This window comes from Sorex araneus, chromosome 4 (genome assembly GCF_027595985.1).
Source record: "Sorex araneus isolate mSorAra2 chromosome 4, mSorAra2.pri, whole genome shotgun sequence".
NCBI classification, from domain to species: Eukaryota; Metazoa; Chordata; class Mammalia; order Eulipotyphla; family Soricidae; genus Sorex; species Sorex araneus.
Window position 1 is genome coordinate 169,178,506 of NC_073305.1, and position 23,730 is coordinate 169,202,235.

General features: G+C 38.6%; 1 protein-coding gene across 4 annotated transcripts in view; it reads right to left on the reverse strand.

The window, feature by feature from the left end:
• Positions 1–4,506: 4,506 nt before the first annotated feature.
• Positions 4,507–23,730, reverse strand: part of HIVEP2 (HIVEP zinc finger 2) — a 201,946-nt gene continuing 182,722 nt past the window's right edge. For all 4 annotated transcript variants that reach the window (XM_055136533.1, XM_055136534.1, XM_055136535.1 and 1 more), the window contains exons 7-11: positions 23,243–23,397; positions 18,536–18,711; positions 14,416–14,517; positions 12,695–13,590; positions 4,507–6,945 (exon numbers count right to left, since the gene is read on the reverse strand). In XM_055136533.1, the coding sequence (XP_054992508.1) occupies positions 6,118–6,945; positions 12,695–13,590; positions 14,416–14,517; positions 18,536–18,711; positions 23,243–23,397 (2,157 nt within the window). In that variant the 3' untranslated portion in view covers positions 4,507–6,117. The remainder of the gene's footprint in view (positions 6,946–12,694; positions 13,591–14,415; positions 14,518–18,535; positions 18,712–23,242; positions 23,398–23,730) is intronic.

The following is a 23,730-nucleotide window of genomic DNA, read 5'->3' on the forward strand; positions in this document are numbered from 1 at the left end:
GTGATAAGCTGAAAAGTAAGGTGGGACTTCCAGGGAACCCGGAATAGACAGCTCTGTCCCAAAACATCTATTACCCATTCTTAGTTGTAGGCTTTCAGGACTTTTCTTGGGGTACAATTATTCTTTTTCTCTAATACAAATTGGCTTATTCTTTTGGGCTAAGGCAAGAGGTGGGGGAGCCTAGCTGAGGCCTAGGAATATGATATGTTCTCTACCCAAGCTTTCAATGCAGGGCTGCAGGAGCGGCCGGAAGAGTTGCCTATCTAAAGTTTACCTCTACATAAAAATCACCACTTGGCAGTTATTACATGCCTGAGCTCTAAGGTTCAAAATTCAAAAACAGGAGTAACAGTAGATCTGTCACTAAAATCCTTAACTGGGTATTTAATGGTGAACACTGAACACAAGTTCTAATGATGACATATGTTTTCCTTTGATTGGTTATGTTTTTGTCCGTTGTTATGTTCCCAGTACTAAGAAAAAAGCCTGGGGCATGTTATAGTTCAAGAAATGAATGCATATGGAGAGAGTTTATGCCAAAGGTAAGTGTGCAACTTCTTGAGCTGGTTTGTCCAGTTCTGGAACATGTGTGCCTAATAAACATTTAGGTATAAGTTTAGTATAAAGTAAATTTTAAGTATCACTATCACTATCATCCCATTGATCGTCGGTTTGCTTGAGCAGGCCCAGTAACGTCTCCATTCATCCTAGCCCTGAGATTTTAGCAGCTTCTCTTTACTCATCCTTCCCAACGGTGCCACATTGAAGGCTCTTCAGGGTCAGGGGAATGAGACCCAGCATTGTTATGGTTTTGGCATATGAATATGCCACGGGGAGCTTGCTAGGCTCTCCCATTTGGGCAGGAAGCTCTTGGTAGCTTGCCAGGTTCTCTGAGAGGGAGAAGTAGGCTCTAAGATAAATAATAAATTCAAAATTTCCTGTACAAAGGCACTGGAGATACAGTAAAGTGGACGAGGTGCTCGTCTTGCAAGCATTTGACTCAGGTTTCATTACTGACCTCCCAAAAGTTCCTGAGCACTGCAAGGAGTGCTGCCTGAGTGCAGTGGCAGGAGGAGTGAACCCACCCTGAAGCATCCCCCCACCTACACTCTGTGTTCTCTAAAATCTCTGCATATCCCCGGACCCCCCAGAATCCACTGAATGTGTTAAAACATGTGAAAATCAAAATGCACTGCCGAATGTTTTCCAGCCCCAAGAATGTGAAAAATAGGCCTCCGTCCCCCACCATCCAAGGGCAGGAGGCTCATACACTGGGATGGTGTTTGACTTGCATGGACATGACCCGGATTGCACCCCAGTATCGATAGTATCCCCTGACTACCAACAGGAGAGATCCCTGAGTGCAGAGTCAGGAGTGATCCCAGAACAGTACTGGCCCTGGCTCAAAAATCCGAGTTCTTGGGGCTGGAGCAATAGCACAGTGGGTAGGGGGTGTTTGCCTTGCATGCGGCTGACCCAGGTTCGATTCTCAGCATCCCATATGGTCCCTTGAGCACTGCCAGGAGTGATTCCTGAGTGCAGAGCCAGGAGTAAACCCTGTGCACCGCCAGGTGTGACCCCAAAAGAAAAAAAATCTGAGTTCTTTTTAAGAAAAGAAAGTGCCCCCCGATCCCTTTGATGAGAAAAATTGACATTTTAGCCCTGACTCTGTAAGCAGCCTAAGGAATGAAAGGCAGCCAGAAAAGGGCCACCTGGGGACACTCCTGGAGGACCCTCATCCCACCCCTGTGACCGACACGGGCGCTGCAAGTGTCCCAGCAATGGCACTAACACAGCAGCGGCTTCATGCGGCCCCTGAGATCTGGGGGACACTGAGGCTCCCTCTGGTTCTGACACACCTAGCATGTCAGTTAAATCTCTACATTTCAAGTACTCAGTGGTCACTGGTAGCCAGGTAGCAGTAATAGAAGTACAGCTAGAGAGCATCTTTTTTTAAAAAAAAAAACTTTCTATTTATTACAGAAAGTTCTATTGAACACAGAGCTAGATCCCAGGTGCCTGCTTTTCCACCTAATAGCACATTGCTCCTCAAATTGTTTCCTGATGGTTCCTAGTTCTCACTGTCACTGTCATCCCATTGCTCATCGATTTGTTTGAGTGGGCACCAGTAACATCTCTCATGATGAGACTTATTATTACTGTTTTTGCCATATCCAACACGCCACGGGTAGCTTGCCAGGCTCTGCCATGTAGGCGCGATACTCTCCATAGCTTGCCGGGCTCTCCGAGAAGGGCAGAGGAATCGAACACGGGTCAGCCTCGTGAAAGGCGAATGCCCTACAGCTGTGCTATCATTCCAGCCCAATTCCTAGTTAAAAATGTAATTTCATTTTTTGCTTTTTCATTGATGGTTCTGTCCCCAGAAAAAGGACCTGGATCCCGAGTCCAGGCACATTATGTAAATATATAGCTCATCCTCTGTGGTTCAACTTAGAGACTGAATCAAGGATAACAATTTTGAGCATGCAAAGTCTAAAGTCAACACCTATTTTAAACCATAAAAAATGAGAATTTTCAGTCTGTGATTCATTTACAGTCAGAACTAAAACTCAAGATTGATTCTCACTAAGACTAAGATACTTAAGACTAAATGATTCCCTTGGATTTTGTCCCTCCCAAAGCTGTCTATAAATGGCCACTGCCTGTGGAGATGTGGATTCTCATTAGCTCTGACAGGTAGGTAAGATACCTATAGAATTCTCTTTGATGTTACTTTTGAATATATAAAATAATTACGTTACTTAAGAGCCTCTGAACTTATATCCATTATAGAAATCCTACTTCACCTTTTTTTACTTTTTCCTTTTTTAAAAAACACAAGCTGATAAAACTTAGTTTAGGTTGGGGATATGATCAGTGAGAACTTTCAATGGAACTATTCAAGAATCTTTTGCACTATTTTAATAAATTCATTTATTTGATCTTGGTGTATAAAATTTATGAAAGTATTTTTCTGGGTTTTATTAACACCAAATGATAATTCTTAAATTTTTATTCTAATTATACAAATTTTAATATTCTTGAATAATAAGGTTGGCCAGACCAATACGTTAAACAATTTGGGTACTAGTAATCTGAGACTTGTTTTAGGTTGTGAATGAAAAGAAAATATGATAGTTTGATTTATTTTGATGATGAGTATTAATGTTCAAGCCTGATTGATTTATGAAGGCAGAGTATGAATAGAGAAACTCAGAATCAATGAAAACATTTTGATGCAAAAAGGAGATAAGGATTGTATTGTGGCAATGTAGCTGTGACCATATTTGACATGTTCTAAACTAATAGTCTTTGTCATCTGAGGGAAATATTTTGTTTCTTGTATCTCTTCAATTTATTCAACTCTAATATCATCACTTCCTTCCTTCTTTTCTGTAAGTTTGGTGAAGGGTTCCTTAATGGTTTAATGCAGTATTGCTTCCTGACACAGACCTGTGTCCCAATGTAGACAATTAAACAACCACTACATGATTAAATCAATATAGTTTCAAGAATCTATCCCCAAGTCACATCTGTGACAAAGTTTGCTCCTTCCTGTTTCAGCAGTGACTGCTTTCCTTTGTGTTAATTAAACATACCGAGTGTACTTCTATTTTAGCACTAAACATATATGTATGTGTTTGTGCATATTTTTTCTCACATATAGGTCTATTTGAGTTCTTTATGGCAGGAATACTGTATTTTATTCTAAATAATACTTAATATGGTGCTCAGTTCAGAGTAGGCACTCAAAGACCATTTTGTGAATGAGTAGGTACATAAGATAAATTAGGTAGAGGAGGAAGGAGTGATTTCAATTTGCTCAAAATCACAGATGCACCAAGACAGAAAAATCTTATGTAATCAAATGCTTCAAAAAATGTTCTCTGAGATAGATATTTGACTCACTGACTGTGCTGACCTTTAATTTGTCTTTGTAAAACATAGTTTAAAAAGACAGTCTGACTCATAAAACAAAGTAGGTAAATTGTAAATCCACTGATCTGAGGTTTTTGTAAGGAGATGCTGTTAGGATTTTGACCTTTAATGAGCTTTTTCTTTCATTATTAAAAAGGTTCAGATCTTTCATGTTAAAAGAACTATGATTTCTTGATAATTCATATTTATTTCAGATGGTTTTTGTCTTTTCACTCTGTTAAACTAAAACAGAGGCTTCCCGGGTGGGATTTCAGGTATGGATGCATGCTGGGAGGAAGTGATCGTTTGCTTTCTGTATCTCTAATTCAGCCTGAATGGATCAGGCCTGACCCAGGCTTTGACTCCCAGGACTCCAGTTTGTGATTCACACTGTGCTCTAATTTGATGACATATGGAAGCCAATGGTTGTCTTCTCACTTGTTCAAAGCATTCATACTCTGCACACCTCAGGCTGGGCAGAGTCCAGCAATGAACATCACAGATGGTACATTGGTGGTAGCATCAGTATTCCTTTAGAAACAAAATTGGGAGATTAAAATGGAAAACAACACATACAAACTAGACACCTCAGGCATGTAACTGTATATTTATTTCTCTTTTTAAAGAACACTCCTTAATGTAATTCAATATACAAACTTGGTTTCACAGAATTATAATCCACTATATAGCACAAAGGTAACCCAGATTGTATGTGTGCGTGTGTGCACATGTGTTGTCCCCCCTCCCTTTCTTTTATTCTTCCGGACCTACAAAGGCTCTGCTCACCACCAACACTCTCCAAAGCCCCTTCTCAATGTTCTCTACAAAAGACGTCATCCTCCCGTGAGTTCTTTTCCCTGGAAAGCTTCTTTCCCCATTCCCCCTGAGATAGCCAGGAGTATGACACTCTTCCCTCTTCCAATAGGTAAAGTGACTTCCCCTAAAGCTGATGCCCACCCTGTTACCGTGTGGATTGGCTGGCAGGAAGAGCCAGTGAGCGGATCTCCATGCCCCTTCCTGCTTCCACACCCCACCTTCAGAGTCCAAGCGCAATTCCTCTGTAGTAGCCTTAGTTCCTGTCACCAAGAACCAAGGACACTCTTACGCCCAGGTCTTCTCCATAGACAGCGCACAGCACTGCCTGCCAAGCCACCGGGCCGGCCGATAACCAAGCTCTACACAGTCCCATGTGCTTTGTCACTTTAATTTTTAAAGACACCCTAGCATAGGTCTGTGGCAACCTAGTGTCCAATCGAGTTACATTAAATTGTACCAGTGATGCACTTGTACATATTTACATGGGGCGGAATGTTTTCCCATATTTTCAGATGAGTATATAGATCAACATGTTCACATAAGACCAAATACTTTTAATATTATTTATAACTGATTTATAAAGCTTTGAAAAAACTCACAATAGCACATTGTTTACTTTAATGCTTTACGGTACTATCAGTTTAAAATCACAATCAGCACTTAAGTTATAGTCAATCCAGCAAACAAGAGAGAAAAAAATTTACAAGCGTTAAGAACTGACTGATACATCCTTTATCTTTTTTAAACTAATGCATAAGTGCAGAATAAGATACTCTAGTTTAAATATCTTGTTTACAATATACATTTTTTGTTCTACTTACGCAACAGTAAATCCCATGCTTCACATAGAAAAGCAATCCACAACATTAAGAAAAAATGTACAATTTATGAAACAAAGTAAATAAATATTAGTATTACAGAATCAGAGCTGTACATAAAAGCTGTTCAGTTTTAATCATATAAAAATATGTTTTAGTGCAACCTCACATATATTTTGATGCTGTTTTGCTTTACATCATTTAGATCAAGTGTCCAAAAAAGGAAAGAAATTACATTTATTACAAAGCAGATACACAAATTCTAAAATATGTACAAATTACTGCTAAAAAATGCTTATAAGAATATAAGCAAAGTAAAGAAAAGGCACAAACATCTGTACAAGTTAAAAGTACCAGACCCAATAGGTTAATTTCAAATTTTTGTTTTGGTCAGGCTCATGATGACTTGTTAATTCACCTAATTCTTTTGAAATAACAAAAGTATATATAATAGCAAACTACTGTAACTTAGGACAGGCATGCTATAAACTTGATTACCTCTATTTCTAGAAAAACAAAAACGAAATGGGGAGATGTGGAAATGAAAGTCTCCATGCATCTTAGATCAATGTAACTGACTCTTTTCTGATGAAGACTCTTTGCCTTCCTCTGTGCTTGAAGGTAATTCTTTGCTGCCATGAAAACCCGACTGCTTGTCTTCCATACACCTCTTACCGTAAAACGTGGAGTGAACTAACGCAGTCTGTGATGTACCAAAATTGTCCTTTTCACCATCATGCAAGTCAGGGTGGGTAGCTGAGGGACAGGGCTGGCCTGGCTCAGGTCCACTAAAGTGTCTAATGCTAACATGTGCACTTTCTAAGGGTTTCTGAGGGGACTCAAGCACCCTTGCGGGCTGATCTGATGCCCCGAGCAGAGCGGCCTCTTCTGTGGCAATCCGGAGAGAGGCAATGGCTTTTGTACAAGTCTGAATGTTTTCTTCCTGTTCCCTCTCTGTGGCGTTCAGGCTGTCTTCTGAAGTGCTCTGTTTCATCAGGAGCCGAGGAGAGGAGGGTGTGCTAGGTGGACCAGATGACTGCAGAAGATGTGGCGCTCGTTTCTCCTGCTGCTTAGAAAGAAGGTAGGGATCCTTGGAGAAGGCGTCCCCGGAAGCGCCCTTCTTCTCTTCAGAGCTCTCCATTGGCAGAGGCAAAGTGGGTGGAGGATGTAAACCGGAAAGGGCCGGCGGCATGGAGTGAACCATTTGGATCCCACCAACTGGCACCATTGGGATAGGAGCTCGCACTTGTTGCTGGGAGTGGAGTGGAAGATGACTGAAGACATAGTCATTAGGACCCTCAGGGAAAAGGCTGGAGCCTGGATGTTCATAAGCACCTTCTTGGTCTCCATAGAGACTGAAGTAAGGAACCTGAGGTAATCCTCTTCTTAAATTCTGCAAGGGGAGACAGCACAACACTTAGGATCCACCAGTACTCCTCATGCAAGGTCAAGCTAGTTCCTGTACTCACTCAGTCAAAATGCTATGAGGATAACTTCGTCTCTTTTAGCAACATTTTCATTTTTCAAGACAAATGAAATTTTCTCAGTTGTCTCTTAAAAACTTTGAATGAAACTGTTGCTCTGTGAAAGTTACTTTTGTTTTTAAACATTAATGTGATAAAACATGCAGTGTGTTCACCACTCCACATAGAGAGACACGTGTCAGCTATTTTGTGTGGTTTTTCTGTTTTTCTGGTTTTGATACGAAGGAATGCAAAGAAAATAATGGATAATTGCCAGGTAAAATTCACGAGACATAAAAAATTTACAGAAAGATTTTTAAATTCAAAAGAAAGTAGAAAGATTGCCATCTGTTTATATAGTGGGCAGATTTTTGATATTTGTCTCAAATTCTGGTGAGTGTAACTGGAGTGTCACTTTCAAACCGAGACTTGTTTTCTTTCTATCTTATTTTAAGTTTTCCACAGAACAGATGACAATATGGGTGAGGCATACAAACTGGTTCCTCCAAAGGAATGAATTCTTGCTCCAGAGATACCCTGGGTGGAACTCAGCTTCTTCATCAAGTCACAAATTAGGGCCAGTTCTTGTAAGAAAAATATCTATCCATCAGAATAATTTCTCAATGTGAAATATTTCTAATAGGACTCATTCAGCTACACAACTGAGACCCAAAAACATTTGTTTATATTAGTTCATTTACATACTTTTAAAAAATGAGTTAAAGATTCTTCAGATTTAGGCCAAAATTTTAGATTCTGGCCTATAGTTCGTGCTTATAGGGCCCATAATAAGGAAAAATTATTTTCTTTAGCAAAACAACAGACGTGGCATGATTAGATTAATGAGATTTTTCAGATTTCAATGATAAATATTCTTGCTTTTAATGTATTATCATCTAAAAGAAACTCTGTTTTTATTTTAATTTTTTAAGAACTTATATTATTTCTAAGAACTAAAATCATTTAGGTTAAAGCCACATGTACCACTAAGTCCAGGAGCTAGATGGACCAACACATAGACGTTTTTAATTCACTTCAAGGAAGTTTTAGTTCTGAAACTCAGGGTATGCTTGACTCAAAAAAAAAATAAACATTCATTTACTTCTATTAGATGATCAGACTGGATCAGGAAGTAACAGGTGAAGCATCACCCCTGCTGCTTGGTACTACTCACTTATCCTATTCTGGACTACACCTCAGTCAAGCTAAAAATAAATTACTTGCCTAAAAGTGAAAAAAAAATCAAGTAGTCATTAATTCTTTAATCACAAAGGCCTTATAAATTAGGTGACATGACTCTTTTATGGTATTAAAACTCATTTAAATGCTACTATTCCCAAAATTTCTCTTACATTCAACTGGCCGTAGGAATAGGCTGTTTCTTTTGTCAAATACTTATTAAAATTAAATAACTATAATACCTTTAATAGTAATCTTGTCCAAAATCAATTTTCCTTTCAAACACAATGGTTACAGATTTGAGGTTTAAAATGAAATATGGCTTGCTAATTTTTCCAATTTGGTTGCTGTTTTGTGATGTCCACCGCTCACACATAATCAGAATGGGGATGGGTGAGACAGCCAAATGATGAATCACATGTATTAAAATGGAAAAATTATTTTCTTTAGCAAAACAACAGACTGTGAAATGATTAGACTTTAATGAGATTTTTCAGATTTCAATTATTAAGATTCTTGGCTTAATGTATTTTTATAAAAAGGGGACTCCATTTGTTTTTATTTGAACTTGTTTAAGAAATTTAAATTGTGTTAAGTGTGTGTGTGTGTGTGTCTGTGTATGTATATGTTTATGAGAAAGGTGAATAAACAAGAAAGATGAAGAAATAAGACCAAGTTGTCCTGTTACATGAGTTCTCTAATCAACATGTTGCTGCTCCAATAGAATTTTATTTGTACTGAGTGTAACTTCTATACTCAGGTCTTTATGGATCAGAAATGAAACCACTGCAACCAAAAAAAGTTAAGTGTAAAAGTACAGTTTACACCATATTAGCATGTCCCCAAACTGTCAAGAATCTTCACATAACCTCTCTCCTCCTTTTGACTCCATCTTCACATCCTAGTCAACTCACTGTGCTTTTTCCATTTCATTTGCAATACTATATTATTTCATAATTTAAGTTTATCATCATACTGTGGTAACATTCCTATCTGATACATAATACAAATGATGAATTCACATGTATTCACATTGCATTGTGTGATATAAAGATATACTCATGAAAACCAAGGAAATGCCCTGTGCCATATATATATCACTATATATTATATATATACATATATATATATAAAATATACATGGCTCAGCAGTATCAGTAGGTCTTTCAGAACCAAATGCTAAGGAGGTGGGAGAGTGAAGTTCCTTGTGTAAGGGAGGTCAGGGAATGAGAGAGAGGGCCAAGGGGAGTTGACACACATAATGGTAACAGGGAGAAGTGCTAGGCTGTGAGTGACCCCAGCTCATAAATTCACTACAGAGAAAAGCATTGCCATGGCTTGAGAATAAGGCCCATCCTAAAGTTGCTAGCAACGGGAGTAATGTCACCTCCCTGCATTCCTCTTAGAACAGCAAGCTCCTTCCAAGACAGAAACCTGCTTATTAGTCCACCTTCCTGGCTGACACAAACAAGAAAACTGTGCAGCCAAGAAGTTAGCTGACTTATCCAAGATCACAGAAACAGCAAGAGCTGAAACTGACTCTTCCATTAGACAGTGTTCATCTACAATATGTATACTTTTGTCTCCTTGCTAATTATTTGCCAAATCTTTGAAAACAGAAAGGAAATTTTCTTTAATAATAAAGGGTCAGAAGCCATAAATTTTTAATTCTGATCCTTGAGACATAGATAGTTTGTCCTCAAATAAATATCTATCCAACATATTCTTACTTTCATATCTATTATCAGTCCATTAAAAGGTATCATAGCTTCGGGGTAGATTGCGAGCATACTGTTTTCTCTAAACTTGCTTCTTGGGCCTCCCCATTCGGACAGAATTAGATAATAAATGTGTAAACTGGTTACAAGGTCCATTTTAGCCTTGATTCCTGCTGTGTGAGCTCTTCCTTCATGACAAGCAACAGACAAGGGATTAATTATAAAATTATAAATATATAAAATATACATGACTCAGCAGTATCAGTCCAATTATGGCTCTGCACTCAGGGATCACCCTTAGCAGGCTTTTGGGCCATATGGAGTTCTGGGGATAAAAACTAGGCATGTAAGTGCCCTACCTATTACACTATCTCTCCGGCCCCAAGGGATTTCTTTAAATGCAATTTCCATCAAAAAGAAATAAATACTTGAATAGTTATTCTAACTGAATATAATATTAAATTCTCCAATTAATATAGCAACCAGGCTATATTAATTAATTAAAGGACTTCTCATGGCATCAACAAATTTATTTGGCTCTGGCGACAAGAGTCTCCTTCACATGTTGCAGGAAGATGAAAATCCACACTAAAAACGGTTTGATAAAGCACAAAATGGTAGGTGTTTGAAACCAATTGCCTGCTCTTCAGAAAGGACTTCAGATATTTCCCTCATATCATCTACCAAAGCAACGAGCTATTTATTCTGAAGAGATCAGACTCAAAATATGGGCTTCATAAGTCCAATAATTCTATTAAATATAGAGTTGAACTGTTATTTTCAAAAATATGTTATAAACTTAGTAATTAATAAGACCAATCTCCTTCCAACAACTTTCTAGGCATATATTCAAGAAAAAACTGCCTTCATCCAAGCCTTCGATTTCTTCGCCTAAATTGGGGTTGCTTTCATTTTTTATTAACAGTAATGTGCAGATAGTAACAGCTTAAGTTTTTGTGAGTACAGCAAGTCCTTGAATAAAATAGGTTCTATGCTGTTTTCTTCTAAAGTTGATAAGAATGAGGAATCCAAGACATCACTGCCCATTGTAGGATCTGATCTAGCTATTTTCTTCACAGTTTCTAAGAATCTACCAGTGTGAGGTTGATATTGGACTCTGATCTACAGTCTCAGTCCACCTGATCAATGTCAGAACAGGAGTTCCTGTCTCACACCTGCAAAGATCATGATCTACCCCCCAAAAGGCATTTTCCACTTCCAAAGCTAGATCCTAGCACCTGAGGGAGTGACTGCTGTTTTCTATTTAGGATGCAGAGGCATAAACATGAGAAAATCCGCCCCCCCCGCCCCGTTTTAATTTTTCTTAGCAATGCCAAGGCACAAAAACTTATAGATGTGTACTTATTTTTATGCGCTTGCTAATTATCCTGGCAAATAAATTCCATTCTGCTATTACCCATGTTTCTTCAGTCATGACATTATGAAGACTAATCTGGTGGTGGCAGGTCTGTGAAAAAGACCCTCCTATTCTGAGAGTCTGGAGCATTCCTAAGGTTCAAAAACGCCATCTAAGCTTCTGAATCAGGCTGAAGAGTTGATGAGCCAAAGATCATGGCTTCCATCAGCACAGGAAGACGGAGCCAGGTATCAGCCACAAGGACTTCCTTTGGCTATGAAGAGCTAACCCACAGACAAGGATTTAGAATCAAGTGGGAGCAGCAAGGAACAGAAGGCTGGTAGTCAACATTCAAACACAGGAAAGCAAAGAAACTGAAAATGTAGTGATCCTGTCTATGCTACACGGTCAGTTGACTGTTTTTTTAAAAATCCTACACAAATTATAAAAGGACATCAGAGTTTATGATGCCAAGGAATGAGGCAAGGGTAGGTGCTTAAATGAGGCAGAGCAGGTGCTTTTTGACTTATTAAACCTGCGACCTAAATTGGACCCAATGACTGCTGCTGTTATCTGAATTTCTAATCAGGACGTAGGACAGAATTTCTGATCCCTTCTCCCTTGACTCTCCCAATGCACTTGGCAGCAGGAGGAAGAAATGCACATATGTGCCTGCCTTTGATTTACAAACATGCCCAGGGCCATGTCTCCTCTGCCAGCCCCTCACTACTTTTACATGTCCACTCAGAAGGCAATATAATTAGTCTATTTAAAAGACCAAAAAGAAAAATCATTGAAATTCAATATGAATGCTTAAATCAGAATCATGAACTTGCTAAGGATTTTATCACACACAAGTCAATGGCCCTGAAAGTAACTGCCAATGTAGGCATGTCATTCAAAAATTTACTTTTTCTACTTATGGAAAGGCTCAGGCACTGGTGCTGAGGTAATCCTGCACTGGGGAATAATGCCACATCCACGTTAGTGACAACCACTGGAGCCCAAATTGTCCTGCTATTTTCAGAACCAAGGTCACTCACTACCATGAGAAACCCAGGGGTTATTGGTTTTGATTTTTTGATTTGGGGAGTGGACCTAGTGGTGCTCAGGGGACCATATGTTGCGCTGGGAAGCGAATCGGGATTGGCTGCATGTAAGGCAAGAGGTTTTGATTGTTCATTTTGTTTGTTTTGAGGTGAGTGACTTGATTTCACTGTGTGTAGGGGACAGGGGGGTGGGGGAGGAAGGGCTGAGACCAAGGGTAGGCGGGTGGGGAAGGCAAAGCAAGTGTTTTAAATCTTTGTACTATCTCTTTGACCCTCAAGACACCCAAGTTATAGTCCATTTCACAGTGACGTGTTATCAAGAGGCTCTAACATGATTTCACTTGTTTAGCAGAACTAGAGATTGGATCATACTTACAGGAGGCCCCAAGACAATTGGCTCTGCTTGCAAATACGGTCCCATGGACAGTGGTGGATTGTGGTATAAAGCCCTTCGAGGAGATGGCGCTCTGATGGTGGTCATGTACCTTCTCTCTCTTCTGGGAGAGAGGTCTCTTCTTGTGATGATATCTTTCCCAGGTGACACTGGCCTCCTTGGGGACAGATGCCTTCTTGGTGAAATATCTCTCTGTGACATCTCTCTTCTCAGAGCTGCTTCTTTTCTTGGTGAGAGATGTCTCATAGGTGACAGCTCTCTCCTAGGTGACAAATGTCTTCTGGGTGATAAATCTCCTTTGGGTATCAGATACCTCTTTGGTGAATTATCTCGACAGGGTGACGAATCGTATCCCGGTGAGGAATGGCGGCTTGAGGGTGAGAAGTCCCTCGGTGAGGAGCTGGGCTCTGAAGACAGCATGTACTCTTCATCCATACCACTCGGTATGTCCAGCCTATCTTTGTCTGGTTCGGAGTCTGTACTTTTGCTCTGGAATAATCTCTGGTATTCTGTCATCTGGGTATCTTCACAAGAGTCACTTGGTGTCATGAGCTGAGTGACCTGAATACTTGGCAGAGTAACCAAATAGCTAATCAACGAAGAATGCCCCAGGGAACTATCCGAAGGAACCCCATGGGGTACAGCGCCAACATTCACGGGCAAGGAAGAAAATCGAGGAGGCTGAGGACTGGTGCTTCTTGATCTTGTTTTTGGTGTCAAATCTCCCTGGTCATCAAAGTCATCTTCATCTTCATCATCGTCATCGTTATCATCTCCATCTTCACCATCTGATTCTTCAGCATCTGAGAATTGATGGTCAGTTGAAATGCTGGACATGCTATGCTTCTCAGCCCCTTTGTGCAAATCTTCCATCGTTTCTGAAAATATTAAAGAGAGACAATAATGATTCGGACCCAATCATCAAGGTGAGGCCCTAAGTAAGGCACTATCAACCCTGCAAAGAGAACTTCCTCTTTAACTCGAGTGAGACTCACTGGAAACTTAGTTCTGTGCCCCTGGTCTAAGTTTTTCTTCGCTGATCTGATTTCTTCCTCATCTTACAGTAAGTATTTCACCATAGGACCTTGTATCTTAGACATCACACCACTCAGAAACCCCTCAACAAATGGGTATACAATGTGAATACTAAAGATGCTTGAGTGAAAGAAAAGCAGTGATTATGTCCCTGTCCCTGAAGGTTTAAGTTTAGATACAATTATCCCTACAGGTATAAGCTTACATAACATACAACACAGGAGGTTTGGATGACCCTCAGATTGTCTCTAGAGGTTAATGACAATTTTTCTACTATATTTCTTAATAGGAAAAAATAAACATGAAAATGCTTATCTAATTCCCTCAAATTTTTCATAAAACCCAAATTACATCCCATTAAAAGGCAGCATTACATTAATATTTAAATGCATCTCACAATACATGGGCAATTAGATTTTTTTTATGGTTCTAGATAAAAGTATTTTCATAGTTAGGGCCTTTCTTCTCTCCCATCAGAACAGAAATACATCTATTTCCTCTCAGTAGGTTTCAAGCAATTCAATATGTCAAGCTTCTTTTCTATCTTTAGTATTTAGTAAAATGAAATATGATCAGTTTTTGAAAAATATATCTACTTATGTTACCATCTTGGCTACAAAGCTCTCGCATTAGAAGGGATTAGGTAAGTCAACAAAATGGTAAAATACCTGCTTCCTCCGTCTCTGTGTCTTCCACCGATGTCATCGAAACCCCCAACTCCAGGCATTTTTTCATGTGTGCTTTAGATTTCATATGCTTCGTTAGGTTTCCTAGAAACCACAGCCCCAAACAGAACAAAATCATCAAAACCTAGGAATCAATTGTTTGCTTGTTTGTTTGTTTGCTTTTTGGGTCACACCTGGCAATGCACAAGGGTTACTCCTGGCTCATGCACTCAGGAATTCACTCCTGGCGGTGCTCAGGGGACCATATGGGATGCTGGGAATAGAACCCGGGTCAGCTGCATGCAAGGCAAATGCCCTACCCACTGTGCTATCGCTCCAGCCCTGGAATCAATTGTTTATCAACGAGTGGTGATTGCTTTAAAATTCAATCTGACGTGAAGTAAAGATAACGTAGATGGGATCCTGGGAGACAACCCATAGATGTGTACACCTTGCAAGCACCAGGCTATGGGTTCAATCCCTGGCACAATGCAGGGTTCCCAGAGCTGGCTCTAGTGGCCACCAGGACTTTGGGGACAAAGCAGCATTGGACTGCAGACTCAGGTTGTGCAAAAAATCATCAGATCTGCATAGTAGGGCAGAGTATGGTAGGAAGTGCTCCTGGAGCACTACTGGGAAAACTCTCCCTCATACCAAAAAATGAAAAACATAGATGTGTTTTGGTTCCCCCAAATTTGTCTCACATTTAAGATGAATAATGGGATTTTTGAAGATGCCAATGATTGAGAGCTTTGAACTAATGTTCTTCATTCTCAATGAATTAAGAGTAGGCTCCAGATATGACTGGGAAATTCAAGCTTTTCTGGATGAGAAGTGATATAAAATTTTTGGTCCAAATGACCATATTCCTAGGATTTCATATAAATAGTGTGACATAAATCTGTTACACGTCCTGAAGAAACTTCAGTGCAAAATATCATCAACATACCCACTGGACTCTGGACCTCAGGAATTGATCAGTTTACAGAGAAAACTGAGAGGAGACTCATTTGTCAGAAGAACCTAACTGTACAAACTAATATTAAAAGTAAATTAACCTATGGATGTTGGAACATTGATGACTGAAACCCAATCATAAACAACTTTGTAACGTTTTATCTTATAGTGATTCAAAAAGCAAAACAAACGAGTCAACCCTGCAAATGACTTCATATCCACACAAATACTTAGCTAACCAAGCAAACATTACTTTTAGTTATTAATATCTATCAGCATATGTTAGCAAACTTTATGAAAGTGGTTTCTACAGTTCCTAAGCCCTGATAGTCCTTTATTTATTTTTAAATTCCCATTATAAAAATATTGTCAGATCTTCCATTATTTTAAGAAATGTTATGTCAAATATGTATTATGATGACATAAATATATATGTAAAATTGTATACATATATATATCTTTACGGTTTTGCATATTTTATAAGTTTTGGAATTAAGAAATGATCAAAACACTGAAGCAAACACCTCTCACTTAGGATCTGATAATACCATATGCATTTCTATTATTTCATGTCATATGTATAACTTATCAAAAGAGATCCAGTAATAAAGGCCATATTATTACCTATACTATCTGATGCAGCCTTAGCACTGCACCAGAAAATACTTTATTTATAAGAGTAGATGCATTGCATCCTAGTGGAAAGTAACTAATTTCTCCTTCCAGAGGTATTTAGCTTCCTACTAATGTAAATGAATAGTAATGTACATGAAATAGAATTCTAATGCTGGATATTTGTTTTTTTTAACCTTATTTGCTAATATGCCTGTCATTTCTATTTGCTATTTTGATAACTCCAAATACAAAAATATTTCCAGGCTCCCAGTTCTCTTATTGATTTAAAAATGTTATTTATGCCCTTTTTCTACAGATGTCAAAAAATTTTTAGAGATTACCAAGAATTCTAAAAATATGGAAATTAAGTATATCTACAATTCCTGGAAGTTATATTCTGCAAGGATACATGTATTCTGTGTTTGTGCATTGATATGGATGTTAGGTACATAAGGAGTAAAATTATTTCCATCTTAATATGATCTCTTCTCTTATTTTTTTCTCTCCACCCATTGCAAGCAGGCGAGCAGACTTGGGGCTTTCATTATTCAGTCTTGGTTTGCAATTAGATGTTGAATTCTGAAACAATCTCAGTCTGGCTCCAGGTTATTAAAGTCTCAAACTTCTAAAGGATGGATTTCAGCAAGACAAGGGGAGGAGAATAGGATGAGAAAGGCTCCAGATTCATGACCCAGGCCTGAGGGAGGAACTAGAACTACCAATGTACTTCAGAAATGTGTTCAGTGAGATGACCTGCTAACAGGAACTTCAACTAAGTGAAAATGGACTCAGGGTTTCTCAGGGTGATTTACTCATTTTAATAGTTCAAGTCATCTCTCTATTCCCAAAGGGCGGCAAGGAAAATCCAGTAATGGCCACAGATACATTATTTGCTGCAAACCTCCAGGATAATGATTTGTAGGCCTATTTAATTTGCTTTGAAGAAATATAGCAATGTGATAGTTCTTCATCCACTGTTTCAACAGCTATACCTGCAGCCAATCCATATGCCCAATCAAGGTTTATCAGCTGACATGACAGCTAGAGGCAGATTTGCTGCATTTCCTAAAACCAAAGTTTACATGTTCTCTCCCAGAAATTTCTCTCAGCAAAGTTCTATATAAAAGGCTCGGTTATGCAAAATGGGTGATATTTAAAGAACTTTAGGGTTGTCCTCTGAAATGCAAATGAACACTCCCCTTCTCAGGCATCAAAAGAGGGGAGCACAGTAATATAAAGACTTCTTTGCTGGGACTAGAGCCATAGCACAGAGGGTAGGGTGTTTGCCTTGCACACAGCTGACCCGGGTTCAAATCCCAGCATCCCATATGGTCCCCCGATCACTGCCAGGAGTAGTTCCTTAGTGCAGAGCCAGGAGTATCCCCTGTGCATCGCTGGGGTGTGACCCAAAAAGCAAAAAAAAAAAGACTTTTTTGGGAGAGGGGTCTCCCAAGCAGTGTCCAGAGGGTCACGAGGTCACTCTGGGTGATATTCAGTGACCATGGGATTTTGGAAATTGAATCCAAGAGCTTGGTATACCATGCAATTACTCCAACCCATTGAGCTAGCCCCGTGGGCCAGGGATTTGCATACTACGCATACATTTTTAAATAAAGAAACAAGAATGTTAGAAATCCACATATTTATACTCCTGACAAATCAATGAGGACAACTTAGGGTTTTGGTTCAAAGAGAAAATAGGAACACAATGCCAAAAATTATTTCATTTGATACTTGACTTTCTTTATGGCTAATAGAGCAGGTTGTCGCTAGAGTAAAAAATTGGAAAATGATGTAAGATTAGTGAAGGATACATTAGTAAGTAAAATGTGTTTTTTTACAGAAGTATAACACCTCTAAATTTACTAATGTACACTAAAAAGACTGGATTTACGACTTTTCGATTTTGTAAAACAATACAACAAGCCATATTCTGCAGAAAATATCAATATAAATCTACAAGGTAAAAAATGATATTTTAAAGAAATAATATCGTTTTATAAGATTAACCATTGTGGCTTGAGAGTAAGAAAATGTCTCCGTGCTGATAAATACACAAAACATAAGCTATTAAGCTTCTATGCATAATTAATGCAGCTGTGGATGGAGAGGCCCACCTGGGAGTCTGTGAATCTCTACATTATTTATAATCCTGAAACTGACCACGGGCACATGTTTTCTTTCCAGCTGCTGTCTTGCTTTTTTAATGCCACTGCATGGACTGTCTCCCGGCGTTTCAGTACGGGCTCAAAGATTATCTAAACCACATAACATTTCCAACATGAAATAATAGCTATCGAGGCAATTCTTAGCCACTTCCTTTGGAGACAACTGGGCCTGGACCAAAGACTCCAGCTCTTAGTCAAGTCATAAAAGGAGTCTGGCTGTCTCACGTACATCCTTTGATAGCTTACATGAAGGAAAATATATATTTCATGGCATCCTATTTTCACAAACAAAACCATCTTCTTGTCTATAAGAGTTATAAAATGCTATTGAGAATTCAAAGTACCCATTAAACATCAACAGCAGCAAAAAGCGCAACCTGTACCTTTCGTTTTGAAAGCGAAGTTACATAACTTGCATACATAAGGCCGGACATCAGTGTGAGTACGGATGTGTTTCTTGAGCATACTAGGCTTCTTACAGCGAATCCCACATTCTTCACATATATACTTTCCACGTCCACGTCCTCTGACATATACATAATCTTCATTTGACTTATACCTGTTAACAAACGTGAAACCCACAGGTTATCTATGGAAACAAAAAATAATTGTCTGCATGGCAGGTTTGTATGAGGATGTTTTAGAAACAATTATTCAGTTTTACTTCTGCAAAGCCTAGGAAATTTAGGTAGTTATTGCTTGGAAGAACTAGATCACATATTTGCATGTGTGATCATATCATAGATCATATATGATTTAGCAAAATGTCACTTATTTTTGTACATTAAGTTCAACATCACTATCACTGTCATCCTGTTTCTCATAGATTTGCTCGAGCGGGCACCAGTAACGTCTCCATTCTGAGACTTGTTGGTACTGTTTTTGGCATATCGAATATGCCACTGAGAGCTTGCCAGGCTCTGCCATGAGGGCGGAATACTCCCGGTAGCTTACCAGGCTCTTCGAGAGGGATGGAGGAGTCGAACACGGGTTGGCCATGTGCAAGGCAAATGCCCTAACCACTGTGATATCGCTCAAGCCCAAGTTCAACATTTTTGTTATTGTTTAACAATAAATTCAAAATTGAATTTATTAAGTGTAAATAGATGGGTTTTGTATTGATGGGTTGTACTGTATTGATATTTAAATGCAGAATTCAGAGTAAGAGGGTCGTATCTTATTACCATTTACAGGGCCACACCTGGTGGTACTCAGGGCTTATTCCTGACTCTGCACTCAAGGATAACTTCTGGCAGGGTCAGGGGACCATATGGGGTCCCTGCATGAAAGGCAAGTGCTCTACCTGCTGTGCAACCACTCCAGCTCTTATTTTGGATTACAATATAACCTTCAACAAAAAATTTTTTAAAGTAAATCTAATCTACATCATTAAGTTATCATGCATCACTGACACTGAATATTACATCATCCAAGATGAGAGTGTTCAACACATATACTCCTCTAAAATTGCTAAAATAAATATAACTGATAATAGAATTCTTCATTGCAAGTTTCTACTCTATTTTTACAATGCTGGCATGGGAGTGATGCAGAAATTTCTAGCTTACACAAGCTGAGCTGATCTCACCAACTGTTGTCTACAGATTTGCTTTGTTCATCCAAAGCACTGTGAATTGGTACTGAAGTGAAGTCTAAATTTCAAATGGCTTTTGAAAGATACCGTTACATAATGAAAACTCAAGATTCTATTTCTTGATAATATTTGCATTTATTTCTGGAAGGTTTTAACAGAGGTTTGAAGTCACATCTGAGTTCCTCTACTTTATTCAAGTAAGTTAGGTTCACTGTGATTATCAATGGAATAGACCAGCGGTTCTAGAGCTCAACCATCATTTTAGATTTAGAAAACAATGAAACACAACCTCCTGCAGCTAAATAATCCAATAAATTCAACAAATTTATAATTATTAAAATAGTAATTCAACATAGTTATTTCCTAAATTCCTCCTATGCTATAATTATAAATATGATGCCATTCTTTTGAACCAATATTCCTTTTGAAGGGTGTATTTTATAATTTCAAAGGTAAAATTACTTATCATATGCCCAAATCCAGTATTAGGATGGACATAATGGCACTAGAACTACAGTGTTTTACATTCTAAGAGCAGAGAAAACATCTCTATTTTGTCTTAGCTAATCCATCATTGGAAATAAAGAGCAAGTTCATCTTATTTATTTAATATACTACAAAATTTTAAAGAGAGAAAAAAACAAGTCTACATATTTAAACTTTTATTTATTTATTTTGTTTTTGGGGTCACACCCAGCGATGCTCAGGGGTTACTCCTGGCTATACACTCAGGAATTACTCTTGGCGGCATTTGGGGGACCATATGGGATGCCGGAGATCGAACCCGGGTCGGCCGCATGCCAGGCAAACGCCTTACCCGCTGTGCTATCACTCTGGCCCCAAGTCTACATATTTAAATACTAACTCTACTAAGAATTCTACTTTATCTTAACATTATATTCTTTGGTTTTAGTGTCAATGTGGGTAAAAAGTAGCAACAAAGAATAAAGATAGTCAAGTCTGCCAGATTTTTGTGCCTTAAATCATTCCACATTCATAAGGAACTTCCAACATCAATGTGTTCTTCAAAGGCATATTAAACTTTGTCTTTTGTAATGTAGTAGAAAAGAACCTGACAATGCAAAATTTCTTGACCTTTATTTTCTCTAGTTACTGGCCCTACTAGATGACATTACTTATTTTTATATTATTATTATTATTATTATTGTTTTTGCTTTTTGGGTCACACCCGGCATTGCACAGGGGTTACTCCTGGCTCATGCACTCAGGAATCACTCCTGGCGGTGCTCAGGGGACCATATGAGGTTCTGGGAATCGAACCCGGGTCGGCCGCATGCAAGGCAAATGCCCTACCTGATGTGCTATTGCTCCAGCCCCAGATGATGACATTACTCAAAGAATACAGAATCAAATCACTGTCACTGTATCACTGTCATCCCGTTGCTCATCAATTTGCTCTTGCGGGCACCAGTAACATCTCCATTGTGAGACTTGTTTGTTACTGTTTTTGGCATATAGAATACACCACGGGGAGCTTGTCAGGCTCTGCTGTGCGGACGAGATACGCTCGGTAGCTTGCCGGGCTCTCTGAGAAGGGCGGAGGAATCGAACCCAGGTCGGCAGCGTGCAAGGCAAATGCCCTACACGTTGTGCTATTCCTCCAGCCACAGAATCAAATAAATAATTTTATAGAAAGCTAGTTTTCTTTAATCAAGGATGCTTTGAGCTTACTGTGGTCTGTTATCATGATTGACAGGGAAATGCATTTTATATTTAAATAGCATTCATTTTATTTTTAGTGTCTTAGCTGATTTACTTACTTTCAGAATAAAGATGCAGTTAGATTCTACAGAGCATGTAGCTGTGTATTAGAAAAATCTGTACAAATAAAATATTCACCATTTAATGAATATTAAGGGCTATACAGCTGCACCTGTGCATCTGCTTAATAGGAGAGTTAATGGGCACTTAAAAATAATAGTAAAGTAGATTTAATTAAATGACTAAATCAATATATTAGATAATAAAAGTAACATACTTAAAAATGTCAGGGATATTTTCTATAAGTTATTTACAATTGCCAAAAGGAAAGGTGGAAATAACACATTGCTTGTAATGACACTCTGGTCACCACCCGGCAGAAACTGGGTCAAAGGACTAAGAAATGACTAGGACAGAACTTATGACATGAGCAACAAAAGGCAGAATAAATAAGACATGGTATAATCCTTTTATCATCAAAACACAGTAATAAAATGTACACAAAAGGGAATGGATGTCTACATTCTCTTTTGTTAGTGGAGATTGGATCCCCCAAAGCATATAGTAATTGAAGATTTTGCTAATCTAGTATCAGTTCAGTGTTATGAAGATACTACTCGATGTGAAAGATTGATTCAAACACAGGGTCCTCTAAGTACCTGAGGAAAGATAAACTCCATCTTTCTCTCATTTGTGTTCTGAGGGATGCTAAATAATACCAGGACAACTTCATGATAACTGCGGGTTTAGTGGAGAGAACATGAGGGATTCACCCAGAGAGGGCCATCTCTATGAAACCAACTTTAATAATCCATATCCAAGCTGGCTAGCCTAAGTGAGAAATTCATTTTTCAGGTCATTCTACATTCTACATTTTAGAGTCACATGACATTATTTCCGCCTTAGAAATACCACTGGAATAAAGTCATACTCACGGGAATTAGATAAATTAGAGATATGCTATTGAGGTAAGGGTAGCTATATCATAATCCCTCAGCTGTGGTAAATGTACATGGACATGGTTTATATTTCCAAAGCATAAGTCTGGTCCTTTTTGCCCACGTGACTGGATGGAACACACACTTCTAACAAAATGTAAAACTCAACATTAACCCTTACATGTAATTTCTCTGAACTACTCAAAACATCACTGAACTTTATTACTGGAGTTTTTATGACCCCAAATTCAATTATTTAAAAAGAAATTCATAAAAACAAAGAAACTTCCTTCAACAGGAAGAGTTTGGAGAAACTGACAACTGAAAAGCAATGAGGTGCCTTGGCTTGAGTCCTGAACACAAAGAAAACCCGGATGGACCTGGTGAAATCCCAGTGAAGTCTGCAATCAAGGTTGCAATACAATCAGTAAAATAAATGAACCAGTTCCTAGGAAGATACACGTGTACCTGACTGTAACTTGGAAAGCACAGACCAGAAATGCTCAAGAATAACACTCAGAAAACCGTATTAAAGAATACACGGATTCGGGTGACAGTTTGAGCCTACCCATTTAGTGGATTTCATACTAAATCTGAGGTGTGAAAATTGAAGGCAGACGCTTGAGCCATCCACAAATGGGATGTTTTCATTAAAAGCAAGTCATGAAAGTAAAGACAGGAACTCATTACCTATTAGTATCTGGTCTCCAGAAATATGCCTAGAAAGGGAATTTGCCTTATGCTTCCATCCAGAGCAGGTAATATTGCTTTTTGTTCCCCCAAATATTTATTCTGAAATGACAGAATAGTTCACTTTTGCACTTAGGTTAACTTACCCTCCTTCAAAGATTTTAATTCGAATTGGCTCATTTTGTTTGGATCCAATATCTTTGTCTCCATGAATATCTCCTTTTCCTCTTTCCTTTAAGATATTTCCCACTAGTTTCCTTTCTAATTTGCTTCCAAACAAAAAGGATGAATCTGGTTTCATCTGCGGGACAAAAATTAATGATCATGTCAAATGTTTTCTCCAACACAGACGAGTCCATCACACACCCCTCTTCCCTAGCCTCAAGCTGTGAAAATAGCTGAATTCCCCTACTGAAAGGCCATGGTCACATAAAATAAAGCACAACAGGGACAAAAATCAGAAAACAATGAGTTTCTGTAGAATAAAGACAACATTTTGTTGGAGAGAAAAACAGAAGAACTCCGTGAGCACATACACAGTACAACACCAATAAAAACTCTGAAAAGTGTCCTATTCTTTTAATGAGGAATTAAAGCTACCTCTAGTAATTAGGGAATAGTCTAAAAAAATAAA